Source organism: Aspergillus oryzae, chromosome 5, assembly GCF_000184455.2.
Source record: "Aspergillus oryzae RIB40 DNA, chromosome 5".
Taxonomy (NCBI): domain Eukaryota; kingdom Fungi; phylum Ascomycota; class Eurotiomycetes; order Eurotiales; family Aspergillaceae; genus Aspergillus; species Aspergillus oryzae.
The window spans coordinates 130,698-156,655 of NC_036439.1; the positions used below are offsets into that span (position 1 = coordinate 130,698).

The 25,958-nt window shown below is 47.8% G+C and overlaps 8 protein-coding genes across 8 annotated transcripts; 2 read left to right on the forward strand and 6 right to left on the reverse strand.

Moving 5' to 3' along the window:
* Positions 1 to 266: 266 nt before the first annotated feature.
* On the forward strand, positions 267 to 811 carry AO090701000851 (uncharacterized protein; the record flags this gene model as incomplete). Its single annotated transcript, XM_023237127.1, has 3 exons — positions 267 to 568; positions 682 to 763; positions 803 to 811. 3 exons carry the CDS (start codon positions 267 to 269, stop codon positions 809 to 811), a joined length of 393 nt encoding a protein of 130 aa, XP_023092308.1.
* Positions 812 to 2,926: 2,115 nt separating this feature from the next.
* On the reverse strand, positions 2,927 to 3,457 carry AO090701000850 (uncharacterized protein; the record flags this gene model as incomplete). Its single annotated transcript, XM_001823582.3, has 1 exon — positions 2,927 to 3,457. The coding sequence occupies one exon, from the start codon at positions 3,455 to 3,457 to the stop codon at positions 2,927 to 2,929; it is 531 nt and encodes a 176-aa protein (XP_001823634.3).
* Positions 3,458 to 6,088: 2,631 nt separating this feature from the next.
* On the reverse strand, positions 6,089 to 6,468 carry AO090701000848 (uncharacterized protein; the record flags this gene model as incomplete). The annotated part of the gene is made up of 2 exons (XM_003190324.2): positions 6,089 to 6,219; positions 6,276 to 6,468. The coding sequence occupies 2 exons, from the start codon at positions 6,466 to 6,468 to the stop codon at positions 6,089 to 6,091; spliced, it is 324 nt and encodes a 107-aa protein (XP_003190372.2).
* Positions 6,469 to 7,857: 1,389 nt separating this feature from the next.
* AO090701000847 (uncharacterized protein) lies at positions 7,858 to 9,573 on the forward strand (the record flags this gene model as incomplete). Its single annotated transcript, XM_001823580.3, has 1 exon — positions 7,858 to 9,573. One exon carries the CDS (start codon positions 7,858 to 7,860, stop codon positions 9,571 to 9,573), a length of 1,716 nt encoding a protein of 571 aa, XP_001823632.1.
* A 3,777-nt stretch (positions 9,574 to 13,350) lies between these two features.
* On the reverse strand, positions 13,351 to 14,579 carry AO090701000846 (zinc-binding alcohol dehydrogenase family protein; the record flags this gene model as incomplete). Its single annotated transcript, XM_001823579.1, has 3 exons — positions 13,351 to 14,066; positions 14,134 to 14,251; positions 14,322 to 14,579. The coding sequence occupies 3 exons, from the start codon at positions 14,577 to 14,579 to the stop codon at positions 13,351 to 13,353; spliced, it is 1,092 nt and encodes a 363-aa protein (XP_001823631.1).
* Positions 14,580 to 16,671: 2,092 nt separating this feature from the next.
* Positions 16,672 to 17,253, reverse strand: AO090701000844 (uncharacterized protein; the record flags this gene model as incomplete). The annotated part of the gene is made up of 2 exons (XM_023237128.1): positions 16,672 to 16,751; positions 16,788 to 17,253. The coding sequence occupies 2 exons, from the start codon at positions 17,251 to 17,253 to the stop codon at positions 16,672 to 16,674; spliced, it is 546 nt and encodes a 181-aa protein (XP_023092307.1).
* A 633-nt stretch (positions 17,254 to 17,886) lies between these two features.
* On the reverse strand, positions 17,887 to 19,680 carry AO090701000843 (uncharacterized protein; the record flags this gene model as incomplete). Its single annotated transcript, XM_001823577.1, has 1 exon — positions 17,887 to 19,680. One exon carries the CDS (start codon positions 19,678 to 19,680, stop codon positions 17,887 to 17,889), a length of 1,794 nt encoding a protein of 597 aa, XP_001823629.1.
* A 2,734-nt stretch (positions 19,681 to 22,414) lies between these two features.
* Positions 22,415 to 23,271, reverse strand: AO090701000842 (acetate uptake transporter family protein; the record flags this gene model as incomplete). Its single annotated transcript, XM_001823576.1, has 2 exons — positions 22,415 to 22,949; positions 23,006 to 23,271. The coding sequence occupies 2 exons, from the start codon at positions 23,269 to 23,271 to the stop codon at positions 22,415 to 22,417; spliced, it is 801 nt and encodes a 266-aa protein (XP_001823628.1).
* Positions 23,272 to 25,958: the final 2,687 nt, after the last annotated feature.

Below are 25,958 nucleotides of genomic sequence, written 5' to 3' on the forward strand. Positions count from 1 at the left end.
CGGGTCCATGGGCCGTCCGATGGCCGAGAATCTACAACGACATCTCGCGAATAACCACGAACGCCCATTGATATACTCCAATCGAACACTGAGTGCCGGAGATACACTCAAATCTCTCGGTGCTGTACCTACCACCGAGTTTATTGACCTTGTAAGACGATGTGACATCGTTTTTACAATGGTAAGCTACCACCCCCTCCCCAAGAAGGTGTCTGTCAGCAGCTGACATGTACTAGATACCAAATGACGACGTTCTTCAACGACTCATGAAGCTTGCCTTTGCGGGTGGCTCAGACCTGTCAAACAAGATCTTCGTGGACTGCTCAACGGTCCATCCGGACACAATTAAGAAATTATCATCAGACTTGGCGAAGCATGAGGCTGTCCTTCTCTCCGCTCCCGTTTTCGGTGGTCCGTCTGTCGCAGCGACTGGAGGTCTTGTGTTTGCAATCAGCGGCCCCGAGTCCGCCTGTCTTACTGTGGAGAAGTATATTACCGATGTCATGGGAAGGAAGCTTATCAACTGTGGGGAGAATGCGTCGAATGCATCGTTGCTCAAGATTGGCGGGTAGGTCGCTTCACCCAATAGTCCCGGGCTCCTGTTGAACCAAAACTAACCGGATAGCAATATTATAACTCTCTCATTGATGGAGGCGGTTGGCGAAGCTCAGGTCTTTGCAGAAAAAACAGGTCTTGGGACCGAAGCAATGGAGCAGTTGATCACGGAGTCTTTTGGCCCTATTGCAGGGGGTTACTCCAAAAGGTGAGTCGCGCACTATCACTTTGACCCTGTTATATCTAGCCTGGCTAACTTCATATAAGATTGACATCGGGAATATATGCACCACCACTGGATACACGACCAGGATTTGGCATCTCGTTGGCTATCAAAGACGCGAAACATGCACTTTCACTGGCCGGAGAGCACGACTTCAAACTACCTGGACTTGAGTTAGTCGATCAGCACATGAAGGCAGCACGAGAGTATGGTGGGGAATGCTTGGATAGCAGTGCCATGTATGGTATTCTGCGACAACAAGCTAATCTGAGCTTTTGGAACGAAAACTGTCGTCAGGGTGGAGAATAGGGAGCATGTAGCGATACCAAGGGCTAGTGGGGTACAGTATAGAATAGCATTCGACCTAATTTTGCTATACAGGAAATGAATTGTTATGATACCATTGCACTTTTATACCTTTCAAGACCCTCGAACACCATAAACCTGTTGCAATACGGCTGGTGAACTCGGCCTTCGTAGTCCCCGATATTCTGACAGCGGAGAGAAGTAATGGACTCCTGTGACTATCCTACTGCTTATTTCGCCACAAAAAGTAAATTGGCTCTGAGTCTGGGGAAGACATATTAGCAAAGACAGTGCGCCTGAGACAAGGAAAGATGAACAAACTTTCCTTAAAGAGACATATGTCAAATAGCCGAATTCCAGCCCGCTCTAGATTTAACATAATCTTGAATGAAACGGCTAGTAGTCGAGATTAATGACGGGGAGCGATGAACAAACGCCAAATTCCACCAAATACCTCAAAGGAAAGCCTCCATGAATTCCGGTACCTAGTAGCATGACGACCCGAAAGAATATCTACCTCTTTCTTTGCTGTGCAGATATATCTTTTCGTCTTTTTTTGCTTTCTTATGATAGTCCATAGAGCCTGCTTCTATCATAAAGGGGTAGTAAATAAAGGAAAAGCTCTTGCAAGTCACTAGCAGCTAGATCCATTCCTAGTACCCTATCTGATGTTCACCAAATTCCTAACTAGCGAAGGTAGACCACTAATGCGCTTCACCTGTGCCCTCACGCAATTCTCACACCGAAATGGCGGGCTTGGCTCGTGTTCCCACCTGGACCGTATCGATCCTCGTTCACCTTCCTTATCTAACCTGCTCCTTATTGGCTGGAGGATCGCTTATTCCAATTAGGAATCGTAGCAAAGATAGCGGCCGTAGAGTAGCTGGTTTCTACCGAGGGTTCATTCCCGTACGCAACATATCTTAGAGCTTGCTCCCAGTGCTTCTGTGATGTTAACCACGTAATCCCCGTCATTTTGCTGTGAGGCCATTCGTCGCGAATAATCTCAAAGCCATATGAGACCGGGTATATGATAACGGATGTGCAGTATAGTAACATGGGACACTGACCTGATCCAAAGGGTCATACTCCGTGCTGGAGGATGACTGGTGGTAAGGATGGAGTTGCTCTCCAACCAATTCGCCATCTTCAGTTTCAAGACCGTGGCCCCAGTTATAATCGCCTTTGTCGACTTCGAGCACGGGCTGGATACTTACTGTCTCACCTAACGCGTGAAGAACAGAGTATAAACCCAGGTCAGAGCCTTTAAATGTCAGTGGGAGGTTGGTGTTAGCGACCTTTGATATATGGGCATATGCACGAGCGTAGTAGATCCCAAGAACTCCACCTATGCAAGTTAGCCATGAATGGATTAGTTTGGGATCCAAAAGTACCGTTAGGCAGAAACTGAGGATTGTGGAAGAGTGCATCGAGCTGGCCATAGATTGTAAGGGTCCACGGCTCTACCAAGGAACTCGGAATGACTTTAGATGCAGGTTCTGGCTTCGTCACGTAAAGGTTATAGGTTAACGTCAGCCGGTCCCCCTCCGTGATCGTCTTGATTCATGGGAGCAATCGCTGTAGAAAGCGGCCCATTGAATGGCGGTTGCACTTTTGGGGGCCCAGTCAAAATCCACCTGTTTGCCCCGGTGACGGACGAGAAGGTTGCCATCTCTGAAAGCGGTTGGGAGGCAGACAACCAAGGATCCCACCTGTCTGACCGATCGTGGTGTGTCCACATGGCTCGTGAAGAGTCCTGAGGGGCCAGAGTAGATCTATCTCAACTCATTAGCTCGCCGGTGATATTATACACAATAGGTGCTACTCCAAGTAAACGTACATTCAATTTGTAGAACTCAGCAGAATTGTGCGACCCCACATGGAATTCACCTTATCATTGCTGACGCTGGGTAGCAAAATTCTTTCGATTAGAGTTATGATACGGAGGTCCGCCGGATGGAATGTAGTTGCGAAGTTCGCTGGCTCCATCTTCCCTGCCTGTCGAAAGCTGGGGTCTAGAATATCCTGACTACCCCTTCTAAAGGTTACAGGGGAGCAGTCCGATGCAAGCTGCTGCAGAGCAGCAGGGCTAGAATCTGCCGACGCATGGTTCAAGGGAAGGACAATCTTTTTGGCGTTCATCTCTTCCTGAACAGACCAGTAGACCTTCACTGGCGGCGAGGTTGACACTGCACCTGAGCCGCCACCGGTGCCAGCCCTAGAGATGGTGATCGTACCACCGCAAGCAAAAGTGGCCGCGGATCTCTGTCCGGCGATAGTCTTTTTCAATTCTTTCAGGGCTGTCTCGATTCCACTTGACTGGGACGGATTGGCAGACACGCGTGATGACCGAGTATTGGCTGATTCTAACATTGTGTTAGCTCCCTTGGCTCCGACCATTATCAGAATTACAAACCTTCTCTGCTCGATACAGCGTCATCATCACTGGTTAGGCGTTGTGAGAACTTTCTGGATCGCGGCCGTTTAGGCATTGCAGCTGTAAAAGAAAGAATCGAGGGTTGATCGAAAGAAAATAAATGTTTGAGTATGTAGACGGACACGAAACGTCGGGATAAAGCTAGACGGGGTTTCGGGGCTTAAGGCGGCGAAGAAAGAAGAAACAGTAGAATGAAGAAGGAAGATGAAAGGATTCAAGAGTGAAGAGCGATGATAGATCACCTGACACAGCAACCCTGGGCAGGCAGACAACTACAGCCTCCGACTTCAGATATGTGGTGGTAATATTTACGACTAGATATTCATGCTTTTGTAGCTGATCTAATGATGTTTACACACCAACGTCAGTATTGATCAATGAGGTGGAAACAGAGCCAACACCACTCATATTAGGTCTAGCTTGAGAATACGTTGATAAAGACAACAAATTGTTTTTAGCAGTGGTTACGAACATTCGTTCCTAATCATCGCGCGCTTCTCTTATTCACTTGGAACCTAAATTGCATTTATTGACTCATGACTCTAGCTTAATTTTGCTTCGCCCTCTAGTATTATCTTGTTTTCCTTACTTAATTCACACCTTCCTCGCTGTGTGAATGTTAGTAACGTTCGCTCGAAGCTTCGACAGTTTTAGCCCTTAGTGGGACATTAGGTTTGTCTCTCAAATATCAACCAACCCATTAATCAGCCGGCTAGGTACTTTAGTACTTGTGGTAAAGCTTTCTCTTAAATATTTCTAGTGACTCCAAAACATCGAGAATATATATAGTTCCTCCTCAGCAACTCCACCATGTCTTTGAAATGAACATCATCAGTAGGCCGGCACATTGTATGAGCAAGCCTCGTAGACAGATATGCTGAGGACTTTGGTATTCTGATTTCAAGTCCCTGCATAATGCATACGGACCCTCATCTAAGATTTAGCATAGGGCAGGAAAGATGTAGTAAACAATAATACGATTGACCGCCTTCCGATATTCTGCTGTCTCGGTTCAGAGGCGGTGAGAGTGGCATCATCTGGCCGCAATCTTTATTCTCATCCAAAGAACTGATAAGCAAGTTCCACCTCAAGAATGGTTGGCCCAGGGACGATGATTATGTATATCCAGAGGAGATAATCTGAAGTGCATTCGGCGAGGAATCTGGAAGATTGAACAATGGAACAATTTGACTGAGTCACCAAAGCAGCAAAGATTGCAGAATCTACGGGACTGCTGCGCGTGGCTCCACAAGCGAATATGCCCCCTAGTGGAGCATACGGCATGCGTGATCTGGATGGACTGTCAATTAGTCCAACCACCAGCAGATGGAATAAGTAGACAACAGATCAAAGAATACCGGCTATACCGAGAGCGGCCTTCAGATATTCAACAATTTCCGGTTTGGGGGGAGGCTTGGTCATCTAGTACCTCCAACTTTTCGCTCTGCCCTGAACCAGGTATACTAATTTCTAACTCACTCGCAGCTAACACCCTTCTGCTAGGTCAAACGGCGGTGTCGGTTGGTAAAGTGGCTGCTTGTGGCCTCAGTAGCGGTCATTTTCGGTGTCAATTTTACAGGTCCTCATATGCTAGGTATAACTCAGGTAATTATTCATGGTAATGGCCATGGCCTTCCCTCCACTGCATGAGGGTTATCTGCAACTTCTGACCTACTCTCAATCGCCGTATGTACTTCGATTCCCTGCAGTTCAATCTCCGAGCTTCCGCGCCGAGTAGACTGCGTCGTCACTTCCCGACTCTGACTGGCCGTCGCCCCGTGTGGGTCGCTAATCTTGTGGAATCCATCGTGATTGTGCGTACCACTTGTGTGGAAATATAATTTCGTGCCTGAATTAGACTGGCCTTTCGAGATACTCTTGACGGTGCCAAGAAATCCGGCCAGAAGGGGTTTGAGGAGAGGGAGACAACCGCAGATGATGGCGACATCGAGTTCGAGCACCGTCCAAATGGACTCTTTGGCGCTGGATGCTGCATTTGGATTTGACTGTTCAGTCCATGCTTTCGCCTTCCTCTTCTTTCCATTTCTCGAGCGTGGCGGGGAACTTACAAGCAAGGTCTGTGACAACAAAGTTGCGGAATTCAATAAGACGCATTAGGCTGAAGATACAGACCCTATGATAATCAGTTTCAAGAGTTATAGATGTTGTAATCGAACAACATACAATCCTCCCAACGAAAAGACAATGGTTACTGCGATCTTTTGGCGCAGGGTGATCTTCAGTCGCCAGACGATCGGCACCGGCATAAGTAAAATTATTACGTCCTCCACCAAGGCGATGCTTCCCATAGCCTGAAAGAATTTGGTCTGACCGTGCATACAATGCCCTCCTTGTAATGTTTTATCGTAGTAGAATTGGACAGGATGGCACTGGAAGATATTGACGAGCAACGCCACGACGGCCCACAGAGCGATGAAGACGATGAGGCAATTCGAGACTATCCGAAAAGCAGGAACCGTGCCGAGGATGCGTTGGAGGAAAACAATGATTGAGATCTTGACGAACGCCATAGATGGCGCCCAAAATTTCTGAATCATCCATGAGCCCTAGTGGTGCATTAGCGGAGTCGCTGTGAGCCATGTCGCAGGAAGAGAGTAGGTGTTGGTCACAAATTGGATGCGATGCCGCTCATCTGGGGGCAAAAGGGTCGTTCGGACGCCCACACCATTGAATGCCGCTGTTGACAAATTGTGAGCAATATCCTCCGGTATGTCCTTCGAGGTAGGAACCTACTATATATAACAAAAGCGGTGGCGCAATAGGAGAGAATCAAGCCGATGCCCATCAAGAGATCTTCCAACCTCAGCCCTACTGTGGAGATGCGACAGGATACCAGCCGGAGAAGATAGGTCAGGGTCGCGATGGCCGCACCCACGATGGGGACAACCGTGAGGACGTTTTTCCAGTATGTGTTTTCGATGGCCATCGTTGTGCACGGCTGGGGAATAACCGCGAGGGCAACTGAGAAGGGCAATCCTATGGACGATCTTCGGTTTACTACGAGTGATCCCCTCAACCAGAGGACCCGCCGGTCACACGTTAGAACGATCAGATCTCTGACTTAAAGCGATACCAGGCCAACATCCTTATGACAAGCGAGCGACTTCCAGGAGGGACGCCGATCACGGGGTGTGGTGCTGGTTCTATAGTGTTGTCCCTTTTAATTTCTTCACCCCTCATCAACGGTTTAAGAGGTTTGTCTCAAACTCTAGTTATCGGGTGGGTGCCAAGGCCTTCAAACTCATCACCTAAGACCAATGGCGTAAATTGGCCGCATTCCCATGGTACTCAGCCTGCAATTCCGGCCTTGCCGCAACCGTGTGGTCCTCGACGGGCCTCAATCAATCGGTGCGGAATTTACTTGCTGTTTTTATCTTTCAGCCCTAGTACTTTAAAGAAAGGACAGCGTCGATGTACACTGGAAATGGCAGGGATCGTTCTTCCATCCACATTCCTCGTGGGATATCTGGTTACCGCACAGCAAGGGAGCCCTAATTCGATCGCAGGTTCTACGAGCATTCTACCGCCGCACGGCAGACGGCATAAGTATTTCTGAATTGTTTCAGATATTTACCGATAGAGTTCAATAGTTCATGCAGGTGAGACAGAAGAACTCATTGCCAGTGGAAGATGCAATATATTTTATATTGAGACACGCGGCGAAAGGCCCGAAGGAATTCCTATGTGCAATGCGGATCCACATTTTTCGAATTTCCTTTCGTGGGCCTCTTTTCCTGTACCACCTTTCGCCTGTTCTTATTCCTATTAAGCTTGACTACCCTGCAGCCTCTGATTCATTACGGAGCCTGGACTAAGGGAAGGCTCCACCGAGTGGGTCAGCACTTTGTGCTGTGATTGGATTCTCTCCCTCATATTCCCGAAGAGAGACCGAAACCCTAGGGAATTCAATGCTCCTTAAGCTTGACCTCTACCACTAAAAGCTTAGTATGTATCCCTCGGCTTATGCGCCATGTTTGGCTGGACGGACGTTCTCCGTGCTCCATTCGCTCCCTACCCACCATCATACGAGAAGGGGTGTCGGATTATACCACCCAACAAGGAATGGAGAGAGACTTGTGGGCGAAGTTGCAAACTGTGATCGGAAACAATATATTTCCGATCGCTTTCCTGAAACTAGTTTCTTAACAACCCGGGACTTCTGCAAGGGGTTGCCGCAGTACCAGATTTTGAATAAAAGGCCAGCACAGTTCGTATTTCGTTGATTACTTTCCTAGAAAGGGTGCGATCTTCACGGCTGTTTCATTTATCCACTGGTCTTTTCCCACCGTGCATGATCTCCTCATCGCGCGGCAAGATGGCGCCTTCAACATTCAAAAACTCGCTCGTGTCACTGGCTGTCCACCTGCTGGGCGTTTCAGCCGGGACCTGTGATCTCGACAGCTTCAACGCGACCGTCGGCGGCCGTGTTCAGCCACTGAAACCCTTCTCCCTGCCCTGTTTCTCGAACTACAATGGCACCGAAGTGGCAGTTAACGATGCGGCCTGTTCGACTATCCAAAGCAACTACGGCGATCCGTACCTGCGCGCCAACTCCCCCAATGGGTACATGAACAATCAAGTGGAGATGTGTGCCTCGGAGCCTAGTGACCAATGCTTGCTCGACAGCTCTGATCCGACCGACCCATTGGCCTTTACCAACACGGTTTGCCAGCAAGGCAACGTGCCCTCATATTATCTTGAGGTGCAGCAGGCTAGCGATGCCGTCGAGGCCTTCAAGTTCGCTAGCTGCTCTGGAACTCGTCTATCGATCAAGAACAGTGGTCATGATTACCTGGGCCGTAGCAGTGGGAAGGGAACTCTAGCACTCTGGACACGCAATCTGCAGTCAAAAGTTTACCACGCCGACTTCAAGCCTGAGGGATGTGATGCTTGCTCCGCACCAGGAACCGCCGTGCAAGCCATCACTATCGGGGCCGGTGTCAACTTTAACGAGGTCTATTCGTTTGCTAATTCGCACAATGTCACATTCTTGGGTGGTTATGCGCCAACGGTAGGCGCTAGCGGTGGTTTCCTGCAAACCGTTGGCCATAGTATTCTGTCTCCTGTGTACGGGTTGGCCATCGATCGAGTAATCCAATTCAAGGTTGTGACACCGGATGGCCAGTACCGCATCGCCAACGAATGCCAGAACCAGGATCTTTTCTGGGCTCTTCGTGGCGGTGGCGGCGGTACCTTTGGTGTCGTAATCGAGAGCACCCACCGAGTTGAACCTCAATTGAGCTTCGTTGCTGCCATTATCAAATTCACCTCGAACTCTACCAATCTCCTACCCTTTATGGATATCGTGGTCAACAACACCCTGAAGTGGGCTTCGGAAGGCTGGGGAGGTCACATCAGTGGTAGCAGCCTGATCAATGTGACTCCCTTACTATCTGTCGCCCAGGCGGAGGAGTCCCTCGCTGATGTGATCGCCTACGCGGAATCTCAGGGTGGCTCTGCCACCGTTGAACAGTTCTCCTCCTGGTACGCCTTCTACGAAAAGTATGTCACCTCTAACGCAGTTAGCGTCGGTGTGACCCATTTTGCTGGTAGTCGTTTGGTGCCCAAGGCTGTCTTCGAAACTGCCGAGGGCCGCAAGAACCTTATGGATTTCTTCTCTCTCCTCCAGTCCCAGGGGCAAAGTCCCTACATCCCCATCGTCGGACCGGTGCTGTACAACTATACGACGAACTCCACCTCCGCGACTCCCGCCTGGCGCTCTGCTATTTGGGAGCTGGGCTCCGGCACTGCGTGGGCCTGGAATAGCACCCTGGAGACGCGCGAGCAGAAAATTGCTGGTCTGCAGAACATGACCGCTACCCTCGAGGAGATCACCCCAGGCAGCGGTGCCTACAGCTGCGAGGCTAACCCCTTCACCAAGGATTGGCGGGAAGCGTGGTGGGGCGAGAACTACGAGCCCCTGTTGAATATCAAGAACAAGTACGATCCGAACCGGCTATTGAACTGCTGGAAATGCATCGGATGGGAGGAATCGGATGCAAAGAGCTCCTGCTTCTCGGCCTTTAGCTAGAGGCGTCGGATATGTTCTGTATATAATCGTTGTTTCTCTGTCAGTGGAAATATATGCCTGCAGTTTAGAAAGGGACTTGGCTTTATGTGCCGCTCAGCCTTATATGTGGCTGATCCACTTTGATGCCCGCACCAACAGTTCAGTATAGTAATATTTGGTTTATGATATCAAAGAAAGTATCTTCGCTCCTCTTCTGTCTACATTATGTACCAGGAACCATTCCCATATTGATTCCTTTGTTGGAGTGGTGCTGAGACAATGGGGTTCTACGAAGGTGTAAGTCGTGCCTGGAGCCAGTTTGAGCTCTCTCATCCGTGCTTCTTTGGCTTTATGATATGTAACAAACATGTCCCCGTTTCCTCTTCAGACTTCGAAAGCCTACGTTATGTGTTGAGCAACGAATACAGTAAACCCACTTATCAGGAACCCCCTATAGGAAATGAACGCGTTATAGGTAGACGCATTTAGGTGTCCGATTTAGAATACCATACCAAAATTCCCCAAGCCCCTGATCAAGGGAAACTCTATAAATATATCTAATTCTCTTCACGAATTTCTGGAGAGGGAGTAACGTAGATCTTCCTATGACCATATGATGAATACGTGTTTTGCTATATTTCTACACTCTTCGTTTTAGAAATAAAAGATATATACATAATTCTATACCCCGTTAATTAGAGCTACTATTAAGGACCCCTTAACGGCGTAGGAGGATTGATTTGGATATACTTCATGGCTTATCTGCATTCCTTGGACCTCTAGCCTTAACTAGTCTACATGGTCCGCAATTCGACTAAAAGCAATCCAGACTCTAATAACAAAAATAATAATAAAGGATTGAGCAACTACATAGCATTGGGGAATCCAAGTGAAGAATTCAACAAGATATTGTATAAAATATGCTGCTAGCATAGAGAGAACACCCGACGAGTTGAATGTTCAGAGCTCAGTTACGGGCCTGGGAAGAGTTCCTAATTTCCCTTTTCTTCTTGACAGACTATCACCCGTCACAGCCCACATAGAAAGGAAGTATCCTTCGTATAATATGTCAAATATGCTGCCCCGGGCCGCCCCACCGAAACAAGGGTCGCGCCGCAACCCAACTTGCGATGATGTCCGGAATGCTTCCTTAGCCAAGAATGTCTGTACACGATCCGATAGACGTCATGTGATTTGGAAGGGAGCTCTCCATGAAAACTGTTGAAGATGGCTGCTCGTACTGGAAACGGTGATTTAAGCTGTTTAAGAATCACTGCTTGAATTGCTACATGAATCGCTTGGCGGTGACCTGTTAGAAACCAAAGGAAGTCATGTTGACAAACTTGCCTTCGTATACACAGAAACGAAGAAACCTGACAACGACATGGGGAGAGAAAGGCTGAGACGCAAACGTCTGGTTTTGGTAGACCTGACACAGGAGTGTGTAGCAATCAAGACTGACCCAACATACATTTTGAGGTAGTTGCATAAAGTTAATCTTAACGTTGATGTCACCTCGTCCGTTTCAAGCCATCCATTGGATGAATCCCACGTCAGCCAGAATATTTACTCCGAGAACATTGGATGCAAGCGGAAGACAGGATACAATGTAATGAATATTATCTATAAGTCGTGTCTTCACATAGGCCTCTTCGCTTTGAAGGCAGGGTGTTGAGACTGACATTCTAGGAGCATCTATAGAAAATGTACTGCCTGGTATGTCAGATTCCGGACCCACGAAAGATATGTGAAGCTTTCACCCACAGGATAATCCAGGCAGTTTGTTTCCGCTCAGATTGCTGGGAGGTTGATTATGTCTATTCAATGAGACTCTGGTTAGATCATAGTACTCGTTTTGGAAGGGGATTTGGGGTGGGGGGTAATGGATATCTTTCTATCATACCTCGGAGAAGCTCAAAGCTTGTAAGGTGTTTCATTCATTGCTATACTACAGAGTCTATGAGTGAAGTAGATGACGTTCCAAGGTATGGACATAGTCCTGAGGTCATTCATCAGTGTATGTCGGTCCGTTGTATTCTGCATTCGGCGACCCGCCACTGCTCCCAAGCAGACTCTACTTATCTATGATACGATTAGGTTGATATGAACACGAAAGGAAGCTGTCTGTTTGGCGTTGGCCTCATAGCATTTGACTCGTGACTTCATGACTTATAAGGCCTTCTACATCAACTTCCTATTGCGACCAAGGGATGTCATTGTAACGTCTTGAAAGCACAGGCGGGCCATATGTACTTCGGTTTAAATACGGTAAGCGTATAGAGCGAGTCTATTTAAATTTCCAGGAAGCTCCCTTCCCTTCCACATATCTCCGTGAATGCCATTCAAGAAAATATTCCTCCCGCTCCAGTTTCCAGAAACGTCTTATCGAATACACTGTCCATCGAGGCAATGGGGAAGGGGTGGGTTCTCTTTTTGACAACCTAGGTGGCCCTATCAGCTTCACTTTGGGTGTGAGCTGTCCTCCTGGTTACGCCTTCGACGGTAACGCGTGTCGTTCGTTCGTTCCTCCTCAATGTCCTCCTGGGACTCGCCAGCTTGGTGCAGTCTGCATCGCAACTGGCCCTCTTGAATGTCCTCCTGGTTTAAGGTTCAATGGGGTGGAATGTGTCCTGCCGCAAACAAGACAACCATTGTGCCCTTCTGGGTACACCCTGCATGGTAACCGTTGTGTTGTGTAGAGGACAGTCTGGTACAAGACGATGACGCAGAGAGTGGCATTGACAGTCTGAAAGAACATATGTTTCAAACTCAAGGCCAGGAGGGTTCGGACTCTACATCGCCCGCCTGCTCTCCAGATGTGTATTTTGATGGAAGGGTGAGGGTATGTAGGACAGCTCCTGCCTGCCCTCGGGGCATGTATTTTGATGGAGGGGTGTGAAGAAAGGATAGTCCCAGTCAGAACCCCAGAAACTCTCTAATATCCCGTCCGATGGGGAGGGAACCCAGGCCTCTACACCTCCTATTTGTGCCCCCGGAGAGGTCTTTGACGGCACACATTGTGTTAGGTAAGAGGCTTTCCCAGATGACTTCGAATGTCCTCCCACGAGTAGCTTTGTTAATAGAGCATGTGTCCTACACAGTTACTCCTATTGAGCTTCAGGGAAAGATCTTGCGGTTATTAAAACGATGCCTCGTACAGCTCTATGATATATCAGTGTGCTTGTTTCATATCATGGTTGATTTTCTACGTCCCGGATATTGGTGTTTGTGACTTTTGGGCTGTATAAAAGTTAGTTTGACAATCAAGTATTAATAGTAGCAAAGAGGACTGGATCGTTAAGTAGATTCCCGTAAATATCGGTTACATATGCAGAATTATAGCCGCAAGAGAGCCGGACTTAAGATAGTATCATGATTTCCTAACTCTTGAACCTGGTAATATTTCCAAGATACTGTAGTGCATGGGGTCTGCACTGGTGAACCTTCCCATTTGATGCCACCCTCTAAGCTGTCTATAAGAGAGTAAACGAGTTAACACGGACACTCTACCATCGGACGATTAAGACAGACAAACTGGGATACTGAGTGGGCGTTTCTCTTAGTCTTTGTTACTTCCATCTCTCGGGATTCGTGTAATACCTATATTAGTTCAGTTCCTAGCTCAAATCTGCACACTTGAAAGTACTTGAATCCTGCTCTCCTGTTACTACATATTGGTTCCAGAGAGAGAAATAAAGACTAGATATCCATGTCACTATTATATGCACCACAACTACCTGTTTGTATTGTAACTTCAATCAATCAACATTTGGACAGGCTCTAGTCTCTATATACCCTCTATTGTCCCGGTGTTTCGCTTATTCTAAAGACATATTTAACCGCACTCGCCTTTCCATCCCTCAGGTCTCTCATCGCCCCCTCAACCCCCAGCAAGCCATCTTTTCTGACTTCAAACGGATGGCCCTCAAACTCGCCAGACTGCAGTGCCCGGGTGAACCACCGACAGAACACGAAACACAAATCGCGACAATCATCAACACCACCGATCTGGTGCGCCGAGCTGACCCAAGTGTTCGATGCAACCGCGGGAGAAACATCGGGGGGACTCATGAGCACATAGTTAATGTTACCACCGGGGTTCATAACGGATCGCAGCACAGTCGTACTGTCCTCAGTGACAATTGTATCAAGGGCGTGATTTGCTGGGAGATCATTGCCACTAGTAGATGAGCGCAGCGCATTGCGGATGCCAGCGATGGTCTTCTCTGGACCCTCTCGGTAATCAACGACTACGTCGCCCTTGCTTTCATCCAGGAACTTCCGGATGTAATGGGCGCCCTTTCCGGCGATCGCAATAATCGGGTGGATGTTGCTTAGTCTGGCAAACTTGATCGCGTAGGATCCGACCGCCGTGCTGCCGCCGTAGACGATGAATGGTGTCGTTGTGTTGGGGGATTTGCCTTTGGCAGCTGGAGACCAGGGAAATTGGAACCCGAGATGATGGTACAGAGATACCACTGCCGTGAGACCCGCTAGAGGGATCGTGGCTGCCTCTGCTGGGTATTAGCCTGATTCAACAATGAAAAAAAGTGAAGGAGAGTACAAATAGGTTGGATATACCTTCGAATGAGATCTTCTCGGGCAAGTGAAACGTGGTATGGCTCCATGCAACCGCATACTCAGCATAACTGCCTCCAGGCATAAGCATTTCGTGGAAAGCTCCGACTCGGTCGCCCGGCTGGAGGAGGCAACAAGACATCATTAATTTCAGACAATCATCAGCATTGGGACTTAAGCGACAGACTCACCTGGAATTCCACTACGTTTTTCCCGACCTTCTCAACCACACCAGCGATATCATCACCCTGATTGACTCCCTCTCGGACTTTCTCATAGCGCTCAAAGTACGGTTTCTCCTCACTGTGCGCAAGATCCGGCACCTTCCAATCCTTGGGGTTCGATCCAGAGACGACGACACGGATCAAGACCTGGTCGTCATTGATCTCCGGGATAGCGGACTCAATCAGCTTGGTCCTGCAGTCGTGAAGGTTGATGATCTCTTTCATTTTGACGGGTGGTGGTTGATTGCCCAGCTTCGGTACTTTACACGCTCCGGACGAGTTCTGCCGGATCACCAGAAGTATTTATCTTCACGGATATCGGGCTCGCATGACTACCGAAGTTGACCTAGTATCGTCGCTAATGACTCGTCAGTGAGGTACATTATTAATCCGGGTGGACCCTCCGCGGTTGATTTGACGTCACAGATTGTGCAGGTTGATCGATCTGAGAGATCTAAGGAAAGGGACGGCTTACCAGTATATCTCGAAGCTAATGATGTAGTTGATGATTGCAATGGACGATTGGATTGTAGCTGGATTGTAATTTTCTTCTATATATAGTCCAAAAGACAGGCAGGCTCTGCCGTGGTAATAACGAAGCTATACAAGCCCCGTCAGTATATGAACTATGAAATGCCGTCAGCCCGATTCAAGTGGATCTCGGCAGTTGCTCGGGTCCCGGAAGTTCAACGATCCGTGAAGACCTTTATCTTCTCTCCTTTCGAGAGGGATACTAGAATTATGGAGATCATCCTAGATCTTAGGAACTCACACTCACTTGTGGGATTCGAGTTGGTCTCTCGCACAAAGACTAGGAACAAGGATAGGGAGCGATATGCAATGTGAATTCTTGACGACACGACAACCTTCTCGAGGCCCAGTCGTAGCAGCTCTAGACTAATTCTATGACACGCTTCTTTTTTCCCATCGCGGTCTAGATTCTACATGGCGTTCGCCGTTTTTGCGGTAGTAGTTTATCGTTCCCATTCGACCAAAATGCCAATGACATCAAGGCCGCGCCTTGACTACCATATCCCCAACAGTTTATGAAGAACAGCACAGATCATACTACTGGCGGCTGTCCTTTCCACCACATTTAAGATATAGTCTTGAAATGCGGACGAGCCTATTTTTGGCCATTGATGTTGGCTGAAGGGACGGTCGTCTGACATTTTTTCTACTTTTGGATGTCAGTTCCAAGGTTCGGGTGATGTTTAGATATGGCAAACCAACAAGCCTTATTGTTTCCATGTTTTGCACACACCCAGATCGCTCTATAACGCTGGGCATACGATGAAGCCAAGACTTATTGTTGGTCTGTCGGTCTATAAAGACCACGAGGATCCTGACCCTTCGCCTCTATTCTGCATTGTAGTTTTTCCAAGTACACACGTATTAACGAGTTTCGAAGCAAGAAGAAAACAGCCATGAACATCAAGACTATCCTAGCTCTGTGCGCCATGGCCAGCATGGCCACCGCAGCTCCAGCAGAAGAGTTTGAGAAGAGAGCTGATCCTTGCGACGGTAAGAACCGATTCTGCTGCGAGACCTTTTTCCCTGTCAATATCTTTTTCGTTCGTGCGGTCGGGTCCAACTGCATAGGTACGTTGCAATCAAGTGCATATCCAACGGGCGCGTCTGACCTCTGCAGTCAAAAGCGGGAACTGCGTTGCTCCAAGGAAGGAGTACTGTTGCACCAGCAATCTTCCTCTGGTAAGTCGTTTATTTACCATTAACGGAAAGGTATGCTGCTGACTTGACACAGAGTAATGGGAATCTTGCTTGTACCCAGCTGTGATCCATGTCATTGTTACTATCGTGCCGCAAGTTTGTGTTCGTGCTCAATGTTTCCTTTGCTTCAAAGTGTTTTTCCTCTTAGTCTTAACAAGTATAATATGTATTCTCCGTCAAAGGGCAAACTAAAAGTCCTGACACCTGATTATTCCAAGGTTTTCTGCAATGACCTGCAATGTATCACGCTTACCGAGCTCTTTCTTTCATAAAAACGATAAATTTCCTATGTCGCATATGATATAGTAACTATATAAGCAACCATGAGTAGAGAAGCTTGCTTGATCCTGTTGGCTGTCTTACACTGCAGTTCACGTAGCGTAATGAGTGAGCTAAGGAAATTCTTATTCTGTACTATAAGTATAAGAAGCACGAATGGCAAACACTGTCATAATTAAGCCTTTTCTGTCAAAGCTTAAAACACCCGCAGAGCCACATCTCTCATGACCATTACTAGCTACCAAAGTCCTTCAAAGCAAATTTATAAAGGCCAGAGCCATTACCCTAGTAGATCACAAAAAAACATTCAAGCAGATGATGTAATATGGAGAATCGCGGGATTTCCTGAGTCCTTCGACCAAACCTCAATTCTGCCAAATCTTGTTCCTAAGAAGATAGAAAAATTCCCATCCTCATCCGCACCCTGACAAGCAGGCGTAACATCGATAGGCCCCATATTCGCATAGGCAGGTACTTCAATTTCTGTGAAGGCGTCACCCGAATCTGGTGCGTTCTCTCCGGTAACGGTACCCTCGTCCCAGCCAGAAGAGAGCGCCTGGGCGGCCGTGACATTAACAGGTGCCTCGAGTGGCTTTGTGAAGGCGGGAAACTGCACTGTGCATGCTGTGATGGAGGCCGCCGGGACTGGAAGTTGAAACGCGATCAGAGAGCGGATATAGGCCAGTCCACCGGTGTTGGCCTGCAGAGTGGTTTCGTGGCCAAGCGTGCATTTGTAGCAGTTTCGATCGGGACAAGCAGGGCAGCTCACGGTAGAACGGAAAATGGTAGAATCTTTCGTCGCGGGGGTATCGATGGCAAAGGAGGAAATGATTAGACTTGTGAGCACAGTGAGAGCTGTGCAGAGTCGGGGCGGAGTTAGAATATGCATTTCGCTTTCGAGATATCCTTATTGAGGTAACAATTTAGAAGGAAGATACAAAAAAATAATAAACCAAAGCAATTGTTATGGAATGTTAGTGTACATATATAGACATATATGTAGCAGCGAGCGTTGGATGATTTCCAGGAGCAGTGTAACCTCTCAAATGCGGTGTGAAGATGGACATTAGGTTGCGGACCACGAGGTGCTTGATGAATACACGCCATGCAGTCCCGTATTCCCTGGTGGCAACGACCTTTCGTATGTCTCCCATCAATCTCCAGACACCTGGCCTATTTTGAGACAAATACGAAGGGAAATATGATCTCATCTGCGCAGTGGCGAATGGATGCATCGTGGCTATTTCGATATACGAGGATGGAGCCAATCATGCACAACAGTCACAGTCTGATAGAAGGCAACTCACCACCAGAACATGAGACATACAGCTCACTAGCGAATGGTACAGAATCGCAATGAGTGAGACCATTCGATCATCTCGAAGTCATGTGTTCTATCAGGCATTTAGTACTAGTTCGCTTAAGATTTGAGAAGGTGTAGTGCGAGGAGTGCTGTCTTTGGCTTCATTTTCTCCTTCTATATTTGCTATCCTTCCCAGTCCTGTGACACTAAACTAAGACACTACGAGAGCCGGTCGCTGTAGCCATACCACACCTTACCATCATAATTGCAAACACTCGGGTCACCCACCGATTCCGGATTTGAAGGGGTGAATAAGCCTTCCCTGCGTCTCACGGGATCATAAAACATCGTGGCATTGACGCTTATATAACGATAAAAAGCCCACATCACGTCGCCAGACGAATATTCGGGATATACCATGACTGCAGGAGCAGATTTGGCGTTATGGGCTGCCGTGTCTTCAAGACGCTCATCGACCAGCGTCCAAGGATTGGTGTCCATATTCACCCGGTAGCAGTGCAGCTGGTAGTTTCTATTGATACAGGCCCAAACGTATAAGCTGCCATCATAAGAACATAGAGCGGGGGCCAACTTGTAGTCCGCCCCAGCAGGTGAGTACATCTTAGTCCAATCTTGCCAGTTCTGTCCCGACCATTTGACAGTGCAGTACAGGCGCTGATCATTGCCTCGATGAACACTAACGAGCATATCGTGAAAGCCGGCGAGGGCACCGCTATATTCGGTTGCAGTTCCAGAGCCCACTGGTACTGCACCAGTCCATGTCCTGTTCTGTGGGAGGTACTCCACATGGAGAAGTCGCCCATCGCCTCCTTTGTACAATACATGGACGGTGTCGTCCAATGTTGCTACTGCAGGCTTTGCGTTGGTGTAATTGCCAGTAATCTCAATGATGGGACCCCATCCAGTTTCACTGTTCCAGATGCTATAACACAGTAGGCTGTTGTGTGAGCGGCTGAAGAAGCTCCAGAGCTCACCCTTATAGTCTACCAGGCTCATACCCCAGAAGCTCCGACCGGGGCCTGGGACCGACGACTGCATACTGTAATTGCCGGGTTGTCCAGTCATTGTCTTCAAGGATCCGATGGACGTGTCGTTCGGATCAAACCCGTATTCTCGCCGGATCCAGAGTTCGTGTTTTCCGCCTTTCCCTCCATCAAACATGAATGATGCTTCACAGTTGGGGAACTCCAGAAACCAGGTTAAAGCTTGCTGAGAAAAGGCAATCGTACGCTCCGCCACGAGGTCGTCGTGGTTGCGGAACTTGTCCAGTAACCATGCGAAGATCTGTGTCGCAGTCGAGATGTATCCGAGGATCTTGTAGGCATTACCCACAATGGGAAGTTGCTTCTGGAACTCGGCAATGACTTGGCCATATTGTTCCAGCCACGCCTTGAAACCTTTAGAAATTGCATCCATCGCCTTGCGTAAATCCTCATACCACTTGGTTGAGCTGTTATCTGCTTCCCAGCATTGAATGAAGATTGCAAGGGCATCTTTTACCTGTCCATCGAACAAAACAGTCCCTGCATCCATTTGCCTGATGTCTCCGCTTCGAATCGACCCGTACTCGCGGGTGATTGGATCTCCCGAGAATTTGTCTCCCGTATCAGACACGGCCGAACGCGTCCAGTATATCTCGTCCTTGCCCCATTCGGAGGACCTCTTATGGCACTTGAATCTGGTCATGACGAGCCGGATGCGCTTCGTGCCATTTGCCGCAGGTTCGACTCTATTCTCACTCAGCGCGAGAGTCTCATTTAGGCCGTCGACAGTATCATCACTAGCAAAAGCCGCGCGAGGGGGCGTCATGTTGCTGGGATTGCTAGTATCAAAATGAACCGCTGTTCCTCCACCAGCCATCCCAAGAGCAGTCGTGTAGTCATCACTATCTACACGCCCCCCCAAAAAGTTATTAAACTCCTGCACCTTGTTGTTTGGCTGGTCCTGTATGTCTGGCAGCATAGTAACGATATCAGAGACCATTGCCTCCATCGTGTATGCCTTGTCTTCAGAGGCGTCGACGATTTACCGAGGGAAGAAAGCCACACTCCCGGTTCGGTGATTATTTTTGGCCTCTTTGAAGACGTTCCCGTACTCGTTGATTTCAGATATCCCAGAGCCGGTAGTGATGGCATCGTAGAGGATCTTTTCTATGCTGGTGAGGGACTGGCCTTTATTTTTGCGGACTATAGCATGAAGCCCGACGCTCAAGAGGTAACTTTCATTGCGATAGTTACTTCCACTAGCAGGCTGTCGCTTGCCATTAACCAATGTGCGCAGCGCAGCGATGCGTTCCTCTGGGCTTGATGGAGGGGCCATGGCGATGGGAGATCCCTTGGGAGCTAGACGGCAAATGGTTCAAATTCTAGAAGTGAGGTGGCAATGGAAGTGTAGGAGGTATCGAGAAGAGGACGCGATGAGCTCCTGGACCATTCCACACAAAGCTCAGGGCGAGTGATGCCCTTTTAATCTCAGGGGCCAGGCTGACATGCGTCACCTTCCAGTCTCACAGCAAGTCCAACGCGAGCACGAGAGCCGAGTCGTGCGGATCCCACTGGGAGTCAAATGCATCTAAAGAGCTCTGCTTTCAGCAGTGCTACCCGACATACTGTGGCGGATTGAGAGCAGTCGGCAAGCGACACGAAAGTGCTGCAGCTGTACATTTGCCCAGTCTACACACATGTCTGTACAGCTGCCTAAAGATGGGTTAAATGGTGGGGTATTCTGTATGCTACGCGATTCAGCTCTGAAGACAGATGCAGCACCACCCACTGCATATGCTGAGGGGTAAATAAATGATCGGCAATTCTGGATGCAGCTCAGCTCAGCCTTCAGGACGGAGAGCATAGAGACATGTCATTGCTTTTTACCCATGCATGTGGTGCTACCGGTGGAAAAGGGGGTTACATGAGATTGAGCAGCCAAATCGACGCTTGGTTGCATTGGTGAAGGCTGCAGGCAATGATTTGTCACTAAGTACGTTTTCAATGGCAGCCCTCAAGTCTCATGGTTAAATCATCCAGCTTCGTAGTAATGTTGCTGTTGCAGATCTAGTTACGGAAAATCCCTCAGTAACAGCTTAGCGTGCAGAAGGTCTGGTCGATGAAATATACCTAGCATTGCGCTAAAGAAACCTAGGGTGGAGAAAGAAGTAATTCTAACCCAATGACAGCCGGCGTTATGTGATGCTACTGCTAGACGTGGTGCATCTTAATAGGTTGTGCTGCGTTTGCATCTCACGACTTGATCTATTGGCCATATATGGCTTGGTCCCACCCGGATGTAGATATCCTAGCTCGCAGAAACAATTGTGGTTCTTTCTGATATGTCATTTGATCACGCAGGTGCCAAAAAAAAAACCGCGCAACACTGTACCAAATCCTTTGGAAACTACTTGCAGTAATCTCAAATCCATAGGGCCCGGGAAGGGCTTGCTAATCTTGACTTTCAATGTTGGTAGAGCACCCCTGTTTCATGTCCTGGGGTAACATGTGGATGCAGTAGTGGAAATATAGATAAGCTGGCCGGAAGATCGTCGGGAATGAAGCCATTGTCCATACGGGTCTTTCCACTTTTCTCTTTGGAGAATAGCGGTGAAGTGGATGATTAAGCCGGTCCAAGGAGAAATCAATCACTTTCATTTTGTACTCTCTCATTTCTCCTTATACCCAGGCAAGAATCTCTGCTACAGCTGGTCTATCAGCAAGGTCTAGCACAATGACCAGCTTTCCCGAGTCGAAAACACTTTCAATGGATGTAGTAGAAGGCCTTTCATGGCCGAGAACAACTGTGGAGGTCGCTTCTTTCCGAATATTGCATCCATAACATCTTGACCGTGTATATATGGAAAGAGATGAGCGGCCTCGACGTCGATATCATTGGCACCAGTTCCCAAAGACTGGGCACTATTATTAATTATTAGTTTCGTGCTTTGCATTTCCTACGGTTATCAGCTCATATTGAAATGTTGACTTGAGAGTCTCTTTTTCCTGCTCCAGTATTCATTATACCGAGTCCCGTCTTACTCGTAGTATAATGTTTCATAAATGCGGCCCTTAAGGACCGATTTTAACAGTAGGCTCTCCAATAAACTCGGATCGGGCCCAACGGTCGCGTTAAATGGTGCCTGGCCCTGTAGTATTCCTGACGGCCACGTCTGGTACCTTCCATTTGATACGTCGGTCCGTGGTCGACTTGTAAACGCAACAGAAAAGAAACAAATTGACCTCATTGGCCTATGCTAGCTGGGTAAGTTCATTGTCAAGCTACGATGGGTAGTGTGAGCTGGGTGTTGGTATTTATATCGTTCCTCCCTTATTCATCCCTCACTCCTCCCTCACTCTACCATTCTGATGAAAGGCGGCTCAGATTCACTCATTAACTATTCAAGAGAAGCCATCATCACTGTGTAAACGATAACATAGTCTAATATTCCCTCATCATTATAGTGAATGACTACAGGTTTAGGAAGACGCAGATAGCTTTACAACAATCAGAGAATATAATATAATCATAGCATCGACTTATAATTCCTGAAAGCTTTAGGCATCGTATTCCTGTTTTCCTTATTGAATGAATAGTAGCGTAGACTGTAATAGTGAACAACATTATATGTCAAATTTTTGATATAGTGCTTGGACCTTTGTATATGCGGAAATCTCCCCAACATGAACAACACACACCAGTGCGTAGTTCGAGTTAAGTCACTTAAACTCACAAACGGACCTTAAGGAATCTCTCCAAGAGGGAACCGAACCCATGTCGTCTCTGGCACCATCAGGCCAGATGCACCAGCATAAAAGGCCACAAATGCGCAAATCACAGTAAAGGCACCACCGGCTTTGTTCACTTTCACACTTTGCGCAGGATGCTCAGTTGCAATGAAGTTTGCAATGCTTAGCAGCAGATATGCAATAATCAGGAAGAAGAAAACAAGAATGATTGACAAATTGGTTCTCAGAGCAGCAAGAAGAAACAGAACGGTCAGGAAGCACCACACGATCAGGTAGATACCGATGGCAAAAGTGTATGCCCGTTCGTCTCCATTATACTGCCCCTTGATATCCAGAGATGGGATGAGAAACATTGCGTAGCTGAGCCAAAAGGCGGAATAGGAGCAATGAACCGTGCAACCAAAGGTGTTCCCCACGCGGAATTCGAATATGCCGGCGACAAACTGGGCTCCACCACCGAAGAAGATTGCGAGTCCGAATGCAGCTTGATTAGGTCCAACCTTGCCTTGAGGATTCGAATGAGGTAGTCTGAACGACAGCGTTAGTATTGAGTGTTGCATGCAGGTAAAGAGATATACACTTACCCTGCCCCGCACTCATAGAGGCCAAGGACGAATGTTGTCAATGCGAACGCTAGAAGTCCCAAGGGTCCAGGGTTTGCAAGCTTCTGGTATGGAGGTAGGGGCACTTGGGAAACAGTATGGATGTGGGCTTCCCGTTGAGGGAGAGAAGCCACAGCACCATTTTCAGCGTGAAAGGTAGACTGTCTCTCTTTTTGGAGATGAAATTGAGACGATCCAGATTCAGCGGTATCCATTGCGGTTGGGTTCGCCTCTCGTGTGTCCGACATATTGATTAGAATATGAGCAGCGATTGAGTTGCAGTAGGTAGAGAAAGCTGAGAAGGATAATTGCAGAATTAATCACGTATCTGTGAAAGAGAAGCTCTTTGTTTCTGGGGAGGCATTTTATACCCCAAACTCCAGGGCTTGAACCCCATACTGATCAGCAGCATTCCTTACAACCGAGAGACCCTCCTCGTCACCGAGCTAAACTCAATATCGAAACTCTACCAAGGAGAGTAACGATTGGGGCAGAGCTATAATCCTCATTTAGAGATCACCAACTGCAGCTTGGCCACCAGGGTGTTCTCCACTTCGCTATTGGCTTGATACTGATTTAAGATGGTGCTTATTCCAGTCGGCCTAGACAAATCGCCACGCTAAATGAGTTTAGGTTTATTAGAACGGACAACACAAGAGAGAATGATAGGTTGAAGAGATTAGTACTCTAGTAAGGTTCCTATAGCTCGTTCTGCACACTACCGCTCCACCATAGGCTATATCCGGAGAGATGTGGGGTATGTTACAAGATGTTGGGGTATGCTACTTCCAGGAGGCAAGTCGTATTACACATATGGAAAATACCACCAAAAGAGTAGATCTTCGACAAGCTTGTGGGAAGCTTTCCCGGGTGTAAGGAGCAGATATTCTGTTGTACCCTGTGATAAGCTTTGTCAAGTAGTCGCATAGTTTACTTTGCTGGTCTTGCGGTAAAGTGGGATTTGAATCGACGAGCTATTTATACCAACGATTGCCAACTGGGACTCATATACGAAAAACGCCTGCAACACCAAGTCACCTCTTGTTTAAAAGACATTCATTATGTTGAGAGGGGATGCCCAGCTCTGCCGGTGCTAGCGTCGTAGTGTCAACGAACATCGTCCACAAAGTAAACTATTGCTGCGGCCCATGGATACATCCACAGGGGTAGACACGGCTCAGGTGGAATATATAGCTACAATAGCACCACGGGAACTGAAATGAAGTAATGATAAAGTAGTAATACTACGGCACAGTAGGGCTACTCCAATCGCCGAGTTTCAACCTTTTCAGTTGATTTGCGGACGTTGATTGGCTATGTGGTCCTACCCAGAATGGAATAGCGTCAATTCCTCAGGACATGCACAGGAATCCCGAAAGAAGACCGAAATGTTCTGAACATTATTAATTTTTCACAGCTCTAGAACCTCATGATTAATAAAATTCTGCAATGATGCGCTGATGAATTCCTACTTGTCCCGTATGATATAGTCCAGCATGTGAACAAGACAGATTATCGTGCCATTGGGGTTGAGATATATACTCTGGACAGACTCTCATGAGATGCACCCGAATTTCTTCGCCAAGAAAGCACGAGTTCTGCTCTGGTGATACTTCTCCTTACCTTAGGTTGTGAAGATCTTAGATAATAGGATGTCGGGGTATTACCTATGTGTCCCGTCGAAAACAGACCGCGGGCCCTTGCGTTGTGCAGATCTTTGGTTAGCTGGATTGCCTCGCACTACCATTCCACAAGACGGTTTCGACCCTGGTACGCATCATTAGTCGTCTATTATGTATGATAGTGTATAGGCTAATTATATTTTCACAGAATCAGAGGAATCAACATGCAGTCTTTGCTTTGCGACGCTTGAACCCGGGACCATGTTGCGACATTTACCTTGTCAGCATAGCTTTCATCAGCCATGCATAGATGAATGGCTGTGCGAACATGATGCGAGTTGTCCTCTCTGTCGCCGGACTTTCTATCATTTGAGAAGGCCCTATATCATAGAGCACATGGTTCCGGCTAGACCTCAAACTCCACCCGAGATGGACGCCGACATTCGTGAAGCACGACAGACATTTGTCAAATGGTGGAAAGAATTGTTCACCCTAAACTGGTTCCATCATGAGGGAACATCTACCGCGCGAAAGCATCACCTTCATCGCCAGACACAGCATCCGGATTGAAAGACGCCTGGTGGTTTGAACTAGGAAACTGGAAACTATACGTTACAGAGGACGTATAGTTTCCAGAGGCTTTCCAGAATCAAAACTGGAAGGGACGGCACTAAGACGCGATCCGACAATTGCACGCTATGCCTTCTCAGCAGGACACATATTCTTCGGCAAGGGCTTATGCAGCTACAAGTTCAAGCTAGCATGGGGTGGATGGATGCGTTGAAAGCATTCGGTGTTGCTCTTTATAACACAACGACTTAACCTGATAAGCAACATTTCTTGCTTGTCAGTGTGCTCAGCTTCACGCCCTCAATAGTTGGCTTCCACAAGGCAATGCTTCACACCTGGATATGGCTTTTCTCATCCGATCTTCAACATCCGATCACGATTCCATTGGTTCACCTATATTCGATGCTAGTGGTCAATTAGCGCACCCATAAGCCTTTGCTCGAGCTACTCCGGCTAGTTCGGCTCTACAGTCGGCTAGCAGTTGAGTTAATTCTGGGTCTGCGTGGTGTACATGGTATAGCATCCGGCAACAACATCGAGTTAATGCCGATGGTCCGATTGTCGGCTGGCAGGGGTATGCCTTTGCTTAGATTCACCGCTACTGTGGACTGTTCCCAAGGTGATCCTTCTCCTCGACTCGAGGTACAAGGATCAATGCCGATCTCGGGATATTCCCCGACTTGACGGTAACCAAAGGATGTTTAGTATAGACGATATGCTTGGCGCCAAGCGACAAGCATCAT